This window comes from Pempheris klunzingeri, chromosome 13 (assembly GCF_042242105.1).
Source record: "Pempheris klunzingeri isolate RE-2024b chromosome 13, fPemKlu1.hap1, whole genome shotgun sequence".
In the NCBI taxonomy this organism is placed as follows: domain Eukaryota; kingdom Metazoa; phylum Chordata; class Actinopteri; order Acropomatiformes; family Pempheridae; genus Pempheris; species Pempheris klunzingeri.
In genome coordinates, this window is record NC_092024.1 from 16,384,275 (window position 1) to 16,399,962 (window position 15,688).

The 15,688-nt window shown below is 41.5% G+C and overlaps 2 protein-coding genes across 2 annotated transcripts; both read left to right on the top strand.

Moving 5' to 3' along the window:
- The first annotated feature begins 388 nt into the window (after nucleotides 1-388).
- fhl5 (four and a half LIM domains 5) lies at nucleotides 389-2,978 on the top strand. The gene is made up of 6 exons (XM_070842038.1): nucleotides 389-477; nucleotides 657-837; nucleotides 1,060-1,234; nucleotides 2,004-2,173; nucleotides 2,354-2,540; nucleotides 2,705-2,978. The coding sequence occupies exons 2-6, from the start codon at nucleotides 676-678 to the stop codon at nucleotides 2,854-2,856; spliced, it is 846 nt and encodes a 281-aa protein (XP_070698139.1). The 5' UTR covers nucleotides 389-477; nucleotides 657-675; the 3' UTR covers nucleotides 2,857-2,978.
- Nucleotides 2,979-4,165: 1,187 nt separating this feature from the next.
- Nucleotides 4,166-9,700, top strand: LOC139212479 (transforming growth factor-beta receptor-associated protein 1). The gene is made up of 11 exons (XM_070843024.1): nucleotides 4,166-4,980; nucleotides 5,175-5,369; nucleotides 5,561-5,715; nucleotides 6,782-6,864; nucleotides 7,027-7,374; nucleotides 7,532-7,589; nucleotides 7,674-7,817; nucleotides 7,986-8,120; nucleotides 8,206-8,350; nucleotides 8,430-8,851; nucleotides 8,963-9,700. Exons 1-11 carry the CDS (start codon nucleotides 4,293-4,295, stop codon nucleotides 9,104-9,106), a joined length of 2,517 nt encoding a protein of 838 aa, XP_070699125.1. The 5' UTR covers nucleotides 4,166-4,292; the 3' UTR covers nucleotides 9,107-9,700.
- Nucleotides 9,701-15,688: the final 5,988 nt, after the last annotated feature.

The window sequence follows — 15,688 nt, forward strand, 5'->3', positions numbered from 1 at the left end:
ACTATCACTGCTGTGCCACCAATATCCCAACAGATATCAGTGTGTGGAAATTTGCATCTTTAGGCTCAAATCTCATCTCTTAGTAAGACGTACTCATGTGAAATTGAGCAAACATTTACACTGATGTTAATTACTTAGCAGGTTTTCATGTTTCACAACACTTCTAGTCCTAAAACTGCGTTTCTCATTACTTCTACACATTTCTGGAATGAAGCAACAATGATTAAATCAGTTCAAAGGCTTAGTGATCGGTGCACCATCAGCTCCCTTAAAAGGTGCAGAATGATGCAGCGGAGCATGTCCATTCTCCGCAGAGATTACTGCTAATAAGAGGGCTAGTATTTATAGAAGATCCCCCCCAGTGGATACCCCTAATCCTGCCTCACCCCTTTTCATCCCTGCCCTATCCCTTTGCCTGGACCGTTCGCTCTCCGCAGCCCCCAGCTTCAGCCTCATCCTCACGCCATATCAACTGAGGTAGATACTACTTCTTTAATACAACACTGCTTTTTTCTTTTGCAAGGAGAAAATTGCTTGGCCTCTGTACTTTCTTGATGAGAGGGAGGAGATTGCTTGGACTATCACAGGGCATTTTTCGTCTTCCCTCTTCCTCCTTATTGTCCAATTTTCCTCTTCATGCTCTCTTTGACCTGCAGCTAAGCAAAGCAAACAACTATGTCCACCAGCGAGCGTTTCGACTGCCATTACTGCAAAGACTCCCTGCTGGGGAAGAAGTACATAATGAAAGAGGACACGCAGTACTGCACTAAGTGCTACGAGAATCTGTTCGCTAACTGCTGTGAGGGCTGCTCTTTACCAATTGGTTGTAACTGCAAGGTAAGGAAACACTGCTTTTGTCCTGAGAGTAATGTCTTTGATGTCAGTAATGTGGAAAATAAGAATGTATTTTTTTGTCTGTTATAATCTAAAGGTGTGAAAGCATTTGGATCGCATTTTGGCCTTAAAAAAACACCAACTCATTATTTCTCCCAGAGCTACTCTTACATGTTTCTATCCATCCACATTCTTGATAAATTCAATGTTGTTAAATATCAACAGGATTTGTCCTACAAGGATCGCCACTGGCACGAGCAGTGTTTCAAGTGTGCAAAGTGTAGCCGCTCTCTGGTGGAAAAGGCCTTTGCCGCCAAGGATGATTTGTTGCTCTGCACTGAATGCTACGCTCATGATTATTCCTCCAAGTGCACGACCTGCAAGAAAACCGTCATGCCAGGTATATGCTGGGATGGTGATGATGATAATGATGATGATCAACAGGGATGGACAATATCACTTAGAATCTATATCAGGATATACTGTCACATTTTCAGTAATGACAATAAATGGTTCAATAACATGATTCCATTATTGATATAAAAAGTTAGTTTTTGACCTTGACACAAGACACCACTAGATCCATTTAGTAGCTTTTCTGGACCTTTCGATCTGTTATTCATTCTACTTTTTGTTCACAAGGTCAAGAGTGAACTGTTAATATTAACTTTCAAGGCGAGGAACATCTACTGATCTGGCCAAAGTCCATCTGCTGAGGAAGATTGTACAATATGATATGAGATGTGATGTGATGTGATGTGATGTGATGTGATGTGATGTCATGTCATGTCATGTGATGTCATGTGATGTCATGTGATGTCATGTGATGTCATGTGATGTTATATGATGTGATAGAAAGCACCAGAGATACTCCTACATTGACCTTAATGAGTCATTAAAGTTCTTAGAAAAATGTCAACTTAAACGTGTACTACAATTGTATTTCTATCTATTCTTATATGTGCAGAAAATATGCACACAGCTAATATGTAGTAAAATTTGACATAGACGTTAGACAGCAATTTCGTCCATTCTCAAAATTCTTTCCAAGATGATTAAGATTGCACCCTCCTCTCCCTACAGATAAGGCAGGACTATTTTGGGCCGCAGTGTGTTTCTGTCATAGAGGTACCATATGCTGACTAAGCTGCTCTCATCCCCTGTGCCAGGTTCCCGCAAAATGGAATACAAGGGGAACAGCTGGCATGAGACCTGCTTCCTGTGCCACCGCTGCCAGCAGCCAATAGGAACCAAGTCCTTCATCCCAAAAGACACCGGCTACTTCTGTGTGCCCTGCTTCGAGAAGCAGTTTGCCTACCAGTGCTGCGCTTGTAAGAAGGTAGGGTTACAGCTGAGTCTTTCATGTATTGACTGCTGCAGTAAAAGCCCCTGACTCAGGCAGTTTACTGTTACTCACACTGTGGCTGCGTAGTATAAGGATCGCAGCAAGAGGACTGTCACTGTGCGTCTCTCTCTTTTCTTTCACTCTTGCCTTGTCTGGATTTGTTGTTACTTCCAGGCCATCACAACAGGTGGAGTGACCTACCAAGACAAGCCCTGGCACCGTGAGTGTTTTCTATGCATCGGCTGCAAGAAGCAGCTGTCGGGTCAGCGCTTCACCTCCAGGGAAAACTACCCCTACTGCTTGGATTGCTTCAGCAACCTGTATGCAAAGAAGTGTGTAGGCTGCACCAAGCCCATCACCAGTGAGTCACTGACTGTGCTCATGTTTTCATTCACCCTGATACCGCTCATGCTGTTCTCCCGCTCATATTTGCATTTGTGTAGGAACTGTCGGGTAAACAAGGTAAAGACCTTGCATTAACCTGAACATTATGTAAATATGTGGATCTTTGTTTGATGTGTGCAGGTCTGGCAGGGGCTAAGTACATCTCTTTCGAGGAGCGCCAGTGGCACAGTGAGTGTTTCACCTGCGTGCAGTGCTCCGTGACGCTGGTGGGACGCGGCTTCCTCACCCAGCGCGACAACATCTTGTGCACCGACTGCGGCAGGGAGAAGTGACCTTTCCATGAAGGGGTCACAGCTTTATCCCAATAACAACAAGGGCTCATAGTCAGATGTTGTGTAACCATTAATATTTCTTCTTAGCATGCCTGGTAAATAAACAAACTCTAAATGTCAAATGCTTATTTTAGTATTTTAAATGACCATTAGTTCTTTCACACTGCCCACACACACAACACTCACAAGAGGGTGAGAGAGGGTATCTTTAAAATATCTATAGGGTGCTATTGTTCCTTGGTCAGTGAATGATTTTTTTGTTTCTTGAAATGAGAAATTTCTTCACATACAGTCATACAGCCAAGGATAAAATTATGTTGCAAGCATATTAGACCTGATGGTGACTGGACCATTAATGGATTAGTCAATTCAAAGAAAATGTGTTCTAATTTGATAATTGATCCAGCTTCTAATGATTTGATACTACTTTGTCCTTTATGACAGTAAAGTGAATATTTGGGGTAAGTCTAACGAGTTTTTCCCAATATTTTCTGACAAAAAAACTAAAAATATTTCCGTTTAATACACCTCTGACTTTGATTACGCATATATTTCTGCTGTATGCTTAGTTAGGTTATGATTGCCTAGATTAGAGAAAAAGGTATTCAAACTGAGGAAACAAAGAATGATGCATGATTTATGCTTCTTTCCTGTGAAACACACACTGAAGGTTGTTTCAATAAAGACCTTTCTATGTATATTGCACTGAAATGGAAATCATTCTAGGCCTGCTGTCGCTCATCGTAATACTATATGTTTTACTCTGCTCCAACGATACCATCCAGAGGAGGAGTCCTCATATGTCAGTATAACAAATATAGCTGTGATGGGAGGTTTGAGATCCAGATTTTTCTATGGCCATACCGTCCCCTCTCAGCCACCCTTTAGACAATCATTGCTGTAAAATAAACCTCTGGTGTGCTTCTGTTGCCTCTTGAACTCGTCACACCCAGCTCGTTCACGGTGTAAACAAACTGAAAACGACCATATATGGTTTGATCAGCAGATCACTTGCTCTTCTACTTGTCCATTATCTGCTGACCAAAATCGCCACTTTGGTCTGTGCACAAGCCAAGAATACAAGTGACCGTAACGCTGGGCACCTAAAAATATCTGTCTTCCTCACCATACCTATTGTTTTGATTCTTGTAAAAGTTGGTTTTCTTGGTGAGCGCTGCTGGATGAGTTGTGTAAGTGTCCTCACATGGCAGGATGAGTGTCGTAAAAATGCTGACATAGATTTCCTGTCAGGATATAGTCACATGGGAGGTGAAACTACTTTACACTTCATAAACTTGTGGAGGAATCAAAGAAGGGAGAACAGCAGAGAGGTAGGGACAGATTTTACATATTTCACAGGGGATCTGTAGCTTTCATTCCAGCAGATACTTTTTGTGTTTTACCTTACAAAAATCAAGCATCCATACATTTCTGCAATGGCTTTTAGAGCTTTTACACAAACGCACGTCTATGAAAAGCAATCAGCCCCAAAGGAAAAGGACAAATCAAGCATCCAGTGTCTTGAATGCTATGACCGAAATGTGTATATAGGGACAAAAGATGCAACAGTCCAGCATCTCATCCTTCCCAGTAGCCCACATGGAGAACCGAGTCCTAGCCACAGCAAAATCAAAGAAGGTAGGGCAAGAAAACTGGGCTCAAGCAACCAAGTAGTCCAACTGAGGGCAGTCCCACTTTTCAACCATCTGCTGGTCCTGTGGGACCGGAGCGTTACTGCCCTCAACATGTTCTCCTTAGAGTCTGTTCCCGCTCTGAAGAGGATCCAGCATGTGTCTTTGTTTGAGGTGTGCGACTCATTGCTCACAGCCCAGGCAGCATGTGTGCAGATGGTGACTTCCTCCAGTCGCAGGAAGGTGATCCGCATCCACATGGTGGGAGTGGACAGGTGGGAGGTTGTAAAAGAAGTGCCCATGCTCCAGGACCCTTTGGCCTTGGCAGTAGATGGTGCCACTCTGTGTGTAGCCACCAGCGACAGGTATCTCCTCTGTGATGTTAAGACTGGGAGCAGTGAGGAGCTTTTTCCTCACAATCACAGCAGACAACGTGTCATCGTTACCTCAGTCGGACAAGGGGAATTCCTCCTGAACGGGCCTGAATCGTTGGGTAAGAGTTGCCAAAATGTTTATGGTACATGTAGTTCTAAAGCCTGTTGAGCACAGACGGCTCCATGTGTCATTACATGCTTCCTCTCCAAAGCAGCTATAGTGTTAATCATCTCATATCACTCCCCCATATATCTATCTAGCCAGAGGGTATTTGTTTTGCCAAGATAATATTTCTCAGTCTTCATCCCCTAGGCATGTTTGTGATGAAGACTGGGATATGCCAGCGCCCTCCCCTGCAGTGGCCTCAGGAGGTGCTGGCAGCCGGAGTATGTTTCCCTTACATCCTAACCCTGCAGCCCCAAGTGCTGTCTGTCTGCAGCATGGTGGATCAGCAGTGCAAACAGACTGTGAGTCTCAGTGGAGCGAAGGGTCTGCTCTCCACATCAGGTAAACCAGGCAACATCAATTCATCACCAAATCCTGGCAGATTGCAGACCGAGAAGCTGTCAGATAGTGGCTTTGTTTAAAAGGATGTAGTTTTGTCTGTCTCAGTTTGCACTGATTCAGTCAATCATTCTTGCACCTACTGTTCTAACACACTGAGTGTTTCTGAAAACTAAAAACAAATCTCCCTTCAGATGGTGTGTTAGTGTTCACAGAGACAGGCATTTTCAGCCTGCGTCTGGTGCCATTCGAAGAGCAGATCCAGACACTTGTGAGGCATGAGAGGGTCGAGGAGGCCTTAGCGCTGCTGCATGGCATTCAAGGCCACTGTCCACTTGACACATATAAGGTGAGATACAATTTACAGGCACACATTCCCTGCTTTGGAATTTAGGTTTCTAACAAATACACTCATCGTACGGACATATTTATGACACGGACATACTGTATTTATACTATTGCTTTCCTTTGCCTTAATCATGAGTTAAGAAAAAACAACCTGCCAGCATATTTGGTGAAATTCAGCTAAGACCAGAATCTGACTTTTTTAAACAACTGTTTAACTATGTAAAACTACTATGCCATAGATATTTGTTATTTTGTAGCTACTGTAAAGTAGCAGGAACAGAGACAACAAAATGGGTCTACAACCATCTTAATTGCTCTGTACTGAGGCAGGAAAACGCTAATGTGAGCAAGCTAACATGATTGAATATATTTCATTCAATACCACAAATGTCGTCTTCATTAGTGGTGCTTAGAAAAACATTTAGCCAAAGTCACAGTTGTTGAGATATTTCACCAGATAAGTGAAAACTGTGACCTGCTGGTGGCTCTAGAGAAGAAGTCAAAGGATTAACAAAGCCAGTAGGATGTATCCTCTGGGAACCACGAATGTTTTACAGCTTACACACGTCACACGTTTTAGCTAAATATGCTTCAAACTTCACTTTTTTCTCAACTTCACTTTTTCTACATTGCCTGTCTTTGTAAGGCAGCATTGAGTGCTGCTATAATCTCACCATTTCACAGATTCATACACACCACTGATGTGTATATAATATGTATGCATTACAACCCCATCTGGCATTGCATCAGAGTGTTTGAATTCAATATTTCATCACTGTAGAACAGACTGAACCAGGATGCCAAGGCGCAGACTGACTAAAGTGTTGTGAGCTGCTATTGCAGCTGTATTCCAGTCGGATGAATGCAACTGAGGGCAGCAGATGGTGTCTGAGATTTAATGTAATCTGTGTCATATCTCAGGTTACAGGTTAGATCTCGAGGTTGCCCTCAAGATTTAAGGATGGACACAGTCTTCCGACTCAGTGACTTCAACTCACACAATGCTGCTGTAAATATGTTCATGCAATGTGTGTCTCGTTTTAAGACGCATTTCTTTTTACTGTTAGGATCTGCAGAAGCCCATCACTTGCCTGGCTGGATTTGTTCAGTTTTACCAGCAGGGTTTTTCCGAGGCCAGAGATCTATTCATGTGAGAGTAAAAACCCTTTCACGACACTCCAAATTCTAAACACACTGAATAAATCCCAGCAAAATGTGCAGTAATATGTGAAATATGTGACTTGTGTGACTTGTCTCCTGAATTCTACACTAAAGTCTAACACAAATCAATACTCATTTTCAATTTGAGCAGTAAAGGTGAGCTGGACCCCAGAGAAATCATCCGCCTCTACCCTGACATGCAGTCGTGTCTCAGCGAGAACTTTAAATCCAAGCTTGAGCAAGTGAACAAGGACAGGGATCTCCAGGAGCTCTGGCAAGAGGACAGAATCACATTTCATCATTACCTAGGCTTCCTTGGAGATTTTCTCGAAGCAGTCAGGGAGACAAAGCAAGGCTTGGCGTGCATTAAGGAGGTGGACTGCGCCCTCCTGAGGCTGTATGTAGAACTGGGAGACACTGAAAATCTGCAGCAGCTTGTGGGCTCTCCCAATGAGTGCTGGCTGGACCACTGTGTTCCTGTTCTGGAGCAAAACAACAGGTGGGAAAAAAATTATTTATATGAATACGTCATTTGTAATCACACTTGCTTAGAGCACAAATATGGCTATGCTGTTTGGTAGAATGACAACTTGTTCTTGAAAGAAGAGCATTGCTTGAATTTGTCTATTTTGCACAATATCTCTCTTTATTTTCAGGTTTTTTGCATTAGGTAGCCTCTATCAAAGCCATGGCAATCAAATTGATGCAATTAAGGTATAATTTCTCCAAACTCCACAGATTTTATTCGTAAGGTTCATGCATAAAATTAGTGTGTTTTAGCCTGTTATATTCTTCCAGACTTGGGTGAAAATTGTTGATGGCACCCACAAAGACGCCTCTTGCTTCGATGTGTATGGACACATAGTTTGGACTCTCAGTCAACTGCGAGACAGGGATGCTGTGTGGACATTTGCAGACTGGACTCTGCAAAGAAACCAGGAGGTGCCTTTTTCATTTTTTATGCCCTCAACTTAACTGCAGAGGGCAGAGTTGCACAATACAGCTGTGTGTTACAGATATAAACACACAGCAATTAACTAAATTACGTTGCCTATTAGACAGTTATTGGCAATTAAATGGGCAATAACACTTTTCCTTTATTTGAAAAAGACAGGCGTGCAGATTTTCAACAGGCGCCCACCAGGTGATCGATTTGACACACAAGATGTCCTTGCTCTCTTGGAGAAGTACCCACTGGCATTGCTTTTGTATCTTGAATTCTTAATCCATGATTTGAACAGTGAGGTGGGCACAGCAGCAGCTACATAATCTAATAGCCTGACTGCTTTATTAAATGCACAGAGACATGATTGGTATAATCTGCCCCTAGGAGGAGAGACATCACAACCGTCTGGCCCTGGCATATGTTACTCAGATGCTGCAAGAGGAAGAGGAAACTGATTTGGGGGAGACCAGAGGGAAGCTGCAGCAGCTGCTATGGGAATCCAAATTCTATGACGTCTCCACTGTATATGGTGTGTGGATACCATGTGAGAATATAAATCATTACTGAACTGTTACTAAACTGTACGTCTTGTTTTATTCCCATCACAGAGAGAGTCAAGTCAACAGCCCTGCACGTAGAGAAAGCCATCCTCCTTAGCAGGACCGGTGAACACTCTCAGGCGCTGCAGGTGCTCGTTCACCAGGAGAGAGACCTCCAGGCTGCAGAGGCATTCTGCTGCAGGGCTGCCCAGGGCCGGGACTCACAGTTCAGGCAAAACCTGCTGCTCTCCCTGCTTCAGATCTACCTGAGCTCCAAGGATCTCAGCAGCGCTGCGGCAGATCTGCTCAACAGGAACCCTTATGTCTTCACAGCAGAGAAGGTCATCCAGCTCCTGCCTGATTCCTGGTCTGTCCAATTGGTCTCCCAGTTCTTAGTTAGATCTCTCAGAGAGACCTTCCACCAGAGGCGAATGGCAGGGGTGCAAAAGGCTTTGGGCCAGGCAGAGCTCATGCGGCACAAGGTCACTTGGGTGAGTTTAACGACATATTTCACTTTTTTTTTTAGCTCCAGTGAACACTGTGTGTATTCTTGTTTCCTATTTTTCCTGAACTCTGTTACCTTTTCGCTCTCTCCTCTGCAGATGCAGGCCTCAAAAACAAAGTTCAGATTGGACAGGGGGCAGAAGTGTAAGGTTTGTCAGAGGGACCTTGCAGAGCCACAGTTTGCCTGTAACCTCCATGGTGAGCTGATGCACACAAGCTGCACTGGCTTTCTGTCGTCATAAAGACACAGATAGACCAGTCTGTTGTTTGTTTATGCAAATAAACGCATCTCTGCACTCTTGAGAATCACATTCATTTCTAGTGTCTGCAAGTGTCTGCTTCTTACCCAATAATTTTGCTAGATGAGCCTGTGTCTTCTAGGCAAACTCTATACAAGGAGTCAATTCATGGCCCTTGGACCAGACACTTTCCCTAATTAGAAAAAAGAAAATACATTGTGTAAATAACTGGTTTCAAAATGCAAAAGAGCAAGCACTGCATTTTTCCAGGGCGGCATGTCTGAGCCATTTCCTAGAGACATTGTAGACAGCAATAGCTATAAAGTGAATTGTGGAGGACACTCAGGGACATATATTCACTGATCAGACAGTGGTGTTTAACATGGAAACCAACTGTGGTCAACCTGATGACCAGAGGGAATTTGACCATCCTCCATTGCTGTATATATATGCATCCTGGCCATCATGGTTTCCACTGGCTGTGTATATTTGTCTGCATAGAGCTACAAATAGAAAGTCAGCAACGGAGGACACGTGAGAGACTTTTTTAATTCAGCTTGTGCATTAATAAACATTTATGACCAGAATTAAAAAAAATCATGATTATAGGTTTAAAACTGAAATGTAAACAGGTAAGGGAAGTTCAGAGTTTTGGGTCATTTCTGTCATTTTTACGGGTGACCAAATGACATGCACTGTGTGTGGAACATGAAATCACAGGCAATTTTTACCAACATCATCCCTATATCATTAGGAAACATGACTGATGTGTACTCCAAATAATAACACACAAACTCAATTGTGTCCACATTTACAGTATGGAAATCTTGTAAATAAACTTAAACACATATCATTAAGTTTGATGTAGCTCCAGATGTATTTGTCTATTTTTGTTGTAATTTAGTCATTAAGGCTAACCATAACTGCGAGTATTTGTTTATCCTGATGCATTTTGGGACAGCAGTTAAGGAGACGCCTAAAGGAGCTGGAACAGTGACTTCTGCAGTTGGCTGGACTGCTTGTTAGTTTTTGGCCTGGGGTAAGTGCCTAATTGCAACGTAGATAAATAGGAAATTATGAGCCTGTTGGAAGGGATTATCTCTATGTGATGCCCTTGCCAAGATTCCTTCTGTTTTTCTCTCCTAATGAGGATATTGTGGGAGTTTTTCATTATTCTCACTGAGGGCTTGAGAGTTGTTTTAATTTAATGTTTCACAGTGTGGGTCTCATGAAGCCCTTTGAGAGTGTAACAGGGATTATTGGCAACAAGAATACACTTGAGATAAGATCTGATTTGAAATTTCTCTTAGTGTATAAATTTAACCTCTGACTCACATAAATAAACTGACTCAGATTGCAGAAAACCACATTCCTTTCTCTTTTATGTGGTTACAGGAAAATTGCCATGTCCACCCCTCCATATTGACTCCTTGTAATTTTGATAATCAAGGCATTTAATTGAAATGTACTGTTTAGTCACTGCAAGCACCCCTGAATAAACAACTGAAAGGTATCAGTGCAGAGAAAAGCACAAAGCGTCAGCGTCTTTCCTGCTTGTTTTGAGATGTGAAGGAGCCTCTCGCAGTTTATATGGATTGGCTGCAAGTGCTGCCGCTCTGTGACTGGCTGAGCTTTGGGCCGTGCCCGATGACCAGTGACCACTGGGTGGCACCCAGGCCAGGATTATGTCCACTCCTCTCATGGACATCCTCAGGGAGCATTAATGTTGTTTTGAACACTAGCGGTTATGCCGTGCCTCAAAAATGTTTTTCTCATCTTTGATGTTGACCAATAACCATGAGTAACCAAAAGGTAAAAATATACAGACGCATGTACAAATACACCCTCTTCTACTTAAATGAAGACTCCAAGCCTATTTGGTCCATTTAAATGTCATTTAACTTTCCTTATCTGATGCTTTTAGACCCCCTCTCATTAAGAAGTTGATATCTGCAGTTACTGTTCATGCGAACGTTACAATCTGGAGTTCGGTGCATGAGTAGGAGTGAGCTTCAGATCACTGCAGGATGCTGCAGGGTGCTGGCCAGATGGACATTTTACACATGAGAGAGTAGATTGGATGCAAAACTGTACAGTTAAGGAGGAAAGTATGTTGGGGTATTCAGACATTGGCCTTCTATTATGAATATCCAGGCCACCACAGACTCAAGAAAACAAGAACATTTTCTTCTTGTGCTTTTCTAAATTTAAGAAAAAATGTCGGCTGTCTGGACTGTATGATGTAATTGTTTACATCTTAACATAGTTTTGTTTTGTATGGATCAGGAAGAGAATCATTTGAGATGCATAAGACTTTTTTGTCTTTACGTTATAGAAAGTGGTTAATCCTAATGTTATAATCCTAAAAGCTGTAAATCATGGTAAAATACGATGGATTTTACAGACTCTATATCTGTCATTGGTGCTGACAGTAATTTAAAGCAGCAGTAACCCTCCTAAATCTAAAGTCTTTTTGGACTTTTATTGGAGTTTTTTAATAAGAGGCTGTACTGACAGGGAATTAGACGTGTCTAGAGTGTCTAGAACTGGCCTTAAATAGCATCACTGTAAAAAAAATGTCATAATGTACATTTCATTGTTTGTAAATGACTTTTTTGCAAACAAAATTTATATTTATTTATATATCAATTTATATCAAGTATTTGCTTATTTGGTGTAATAGTTGTGCTTTATGTTCATTTCTGTGTTTTGTCACCATCTGTAGCAAAGGGAAAGTGTTACTTCAATACTTTTCTACACACTGAGTTTTTAAGAAAATAGGCTGAAAGAAAAAATGTTTGTTAAACAGTAGTTGGATCTGTCAGGCCCAGTTAACATGCATTGTTAGTATGTAATACATTTAAGTCAGTAAGCTATTCAAGATCTTAAAACTGCCTGAAGCTGTATATTCCACAGTCACTCTAAAAGAGACTATGAAGAAAATGTTGCCTCAGGAATATGAAAATTGCAGCAGGTACCTCACTAAATAAAGCCTATGGGAAAAATGAATACACAATGCTTCTCTGTGCATCATGCATCATATTTATAGTCAAAGCCACAAATTACTGTATCATGTCCCTTATGACGCATTTTTCAGTCTCTTAGCGGTTGCAGAGAGACAAGGAGAATCTTAATTTGCAGCCCTTTTGGTAGCAATAATGGTAAGGTAGCAGAAAACCTAAACGATTGAACTTTAATTCCCACTTTCCCCAGCAAAACTAATTCTATAGATATAGCAGAACAAGTATGGGAATAAATGGCTGAAGAGGATGATCAAAACATGTCTTTTTTTAACTCCTAAGGCAACGTTTTCATTTTCATGGCTTGCTACCTTGGGGTTTGGCTGAATGCCACTGGGGGAAATGTGTAGGGTGGCCCACTGGAGACACACAGGGCAGAGACAGTGACCACAGACACCCACCCTGCCCTGCTGCACGGAGGCATGGGTTATATACATCTTACTGAACGACACAGAGAGCCAGGCCATGTTTACAGGGCTAGTATTGTTCACTGCCTCTTTCAGCGCTCAAACCTGTTTTCTTGAGTTGATATTTTGAGGAAGTTATGATATCCTTTAATTTGCCACTTTCAGAATAATCATCCTTACTGCAAAAATATAATTTCCTAATAATTAGTTTCCCTTAGAAGTAAATCATATTATTAGAAATGTGGGTACAGTGCTCAGGGAAGGGTCAGAAATGTATTTTCCTTAAATTAAGGTAATGCTGTCTGTCTTTTAGGAGAACGGGGGAGGGTTTTTTTGTTTGTTGTCCACCTTATTCTTTGCCACAGTATACCTTGTGTTAATTATGGGTACGACTTCCATTTCGTTCACTGAACTGGCATCTGTGAGAGCTAGCGCTATGCTACAGGTGTCTTTCCTTTTCTTAGAGATTTTGTGGAAATAAATGATGTGGGAACACAGCCTGTGTCGAGTCAAAGAAAGAAATGAACGTTTGGAAAGTATACTTGCCTTGTTTTAGATGAAAATGTTAGTACTACTCTCAGGTCTGTACGGGAGATATGAAGCCACCCCATCAATCGCTTCTTCCACCGTTAAAGCTCACTAATGAAAATGTTCTATTTCCTTTGTTTTATTTGTACAAAAACTGTAGACAGTATAAGAATTGCTGTTACACAGATTGTACAGATCATGATCACAGTGTTTCACAGTCTCATCCAATGCTAATTAACTGTTGGCAATAAAGCAAAGACGGATATTTTCCGGCATGTCAAGCTTTTTCTTTTAACAGGGTCATATGATCAGACCTCTGCCTTCTACTATCGACGAATAGGAGAGCAACCTTAAGAGGAGATTTCGGTTAAGGTATGAAAAAAATGAAACATTGGGTTCAGTCCCCGCCCCAATCATTTCCTTATAATTCCCTAGATGATTCCCAGAGTTTCCATATTTGTAATGCACTTGCCAGAAAGCTCACAGAAATATCAAACACAACTTCAGATGTAGACAAAAACTTCACTTCTTTCTCAAACCTGAAGTCAGCCATAAATAGTTATATTCCCAAACAACTTAAGTGGCATTTGCTTAACGATCTGTACTGTGTATCACTAATGACTCAAGGGTTCATTTTTGGAAAGTTTGAAGCTTTTTGGCAGCCGCACGTGTATAAAGTGTTCTTTTCTAATGAGTGACTTTCAGGTGGAGAATTAAGTACTTAACCCAAGGGGTCTAGTTGTGGTTGTCCACCTGGATGCTCTTGTCTCATTTCCAGGTCTAGCACCTTTTATCTCTGGATCATTTGGGTTTCTGGGAACAGAAACAAACAGACCTGCTAAGTAATCCCAAAGTTGGACGGAAACTGCAATCTGGCAGTCTGATTGCTTCGTTGTTCCACACTCACTTCATACAAATAAACTTCATTATCCTTATGGTGAACAGTTTTAATAACACAAAATGCCACAAAAAATAAATAAGACTGTATCACCTTTCATAAGATTGAGTTTCATTCACCTTTGAGGGAACACGTAAATCATATTTACAAGTTGGCCTTATTTAGATTTCTACTCTTATACATCTTAATTCAGAGCATCCTGTTGCCAATATTCAAAGATTACTATTTAGCAACCTGCAGGTGATGAATATAGTACCACAAAAAATGGCTCCATGGTCTGCCCTGTGTGAAACAAACATAATTAGAGCTCTGACAACAGAAGGGACGTGTGCTCTGCACCGGAGGGTCCTCAATATTTTCTGAGCTTTATCGCCAAGACTGTGCCTCTTGTGGTGTTTGACATCACTGATTAAAGAGCACAAGTCACATTAAGTTACTGTTACTGTACCCTGGGAAAGTTGAGAACGTGGGATCACGCATAATTAGATATTTAGCGCCAATCCTCCCCACAGATGAACACACCCTTCACCACAACAGATAGGCCAGGGAGTTAAAAATGTCCCAGCAGCCCCTGATATCAACCGCTAGAGTTAAAACGCCCTCTCTCTGCTATCTGGGACTGAACTTACTGTAACCCACACAATAAAGGCCTGGGGGGGGACAAGGAATCCAATACTAACCCCAAAAGGCCTCATTCAGTCTTCAGTCTGAAGTGACTGTAACAGAAATTTCAAGTAATCTGTATTTTAGAGCAACTCGTGAGCTATCATAAACTTATATATAGCAATAAAAGCTCCAATCAGAGTTCAGGCAAATTAGGGGTATATTGTGTTTTAGCATAGAATTAAATTTCTATTTCTACAAATCGAACATCTCTGGAAGCATCGAATGAAAGATATTTCAAGGCTTTCATCAAGTCTTTCATGACCTCTAACTTCCACGGAGCACTGAGGAATAGAATGATTCTCAGCTGACGTGAAGCTGCACGACATCTCTGCACTTTGTGGTTTCATGCACCAACACATACCCATACTTGAGGGTATTTCAGGAGTGCCTGAGGATCACTTAGCATCTGAAAAACAACTTTGTATCTGAAAACCAAAGAGTACAAGATGTTCTCTGACCAAAATGCACACAAGAAAAGCTAATATTTGTCCCTAAATTAAATGTGTGTCTTTTTTTTTCTTCATTTCTACGCATCTTAGTTGTTAACTTAGTCCCAGTTGTGGTCAAAAGTACTATACTTAAAGGATTGATTTTACACACAGTCTATATACAGGTCTTACTATTGCAATGCAAGTGAAAAAGGTGCATAAAGCCCAGAGGGAGATGAGTTAAGTCTGATAAATGCCTCAGATGATGTCACTTGAGTCAGCTCTGACTGGGGCTGAAGTTGGAGGGTAGGTGGAGGTGAGCTCTGTAGCCCGCTTGATGCTAGCAGCTTGAGGCTACACTAGCAGCTACTAGCATAACACACCTGGATCTCTGATTGTACTGACTGCGATCGAGTTGCATTGTGGTTGATGTAGGCATCAAGTTTTGACAAACAAAAAAGGATATCTGTAGTTCTACTGCATTGCTTTTTGATCCTGTTTTAAACTTCATCGCAACTACAACTAGGTCATCAGTTGCTTTACAGTTTAAAAGTTTACATAAAGAAAACATATGATGATCTTATCTAAAACAATGCACTGCTAAAGATTAAGTGGTTTCCAATCTTTTTAGCGTGTGA

Bases quoted from the DNA above. Each gene is read 5' to 3' on its own strand.
- fhl5 (XM_070842038.1), top strand. From the start codon at position 676: ATGTCCACCAGCGAGCGTTTCGACTGCCATTACTGCAAAGACTCCCTG. The intron at 1,235-2,003 runs GTATATGCTGGG...CCCCTGTGCCAG, and splicing joins CAAGAAAACCGTCATGCCAG to GTTCCCGCAAAATGGAATAC. The intron at 2,174-2,353 runs GTAGGGTTACAG...TGTTACTTCCAG, and splicing joins AGTGCTGCGCTTGTAAGAAG to GCCATCACAACAGGTGGAGT.
- LOC139212479 (XM_070843024.1), top strand. From the start codon at position 4,293: ATGGCTTTTAGAGCTTTTACACAAACGCACGTCTATGAAAAGCAATCA. The intron at 5,716-6,781 runs GTGAGATACAAT...TTTTACTGTTAG, and splicing joins GTCCACTTGACACATATAAG to GATCTGCAGAAGCCCATCAC. The intron at 6,865-7,026 runs GTGAGAGTAAAA...CAATTTGAGCAG, and splicing joins GAGGCCAGAGATCTATTCAT to TAAAGGTGAGCTGGACCCCA.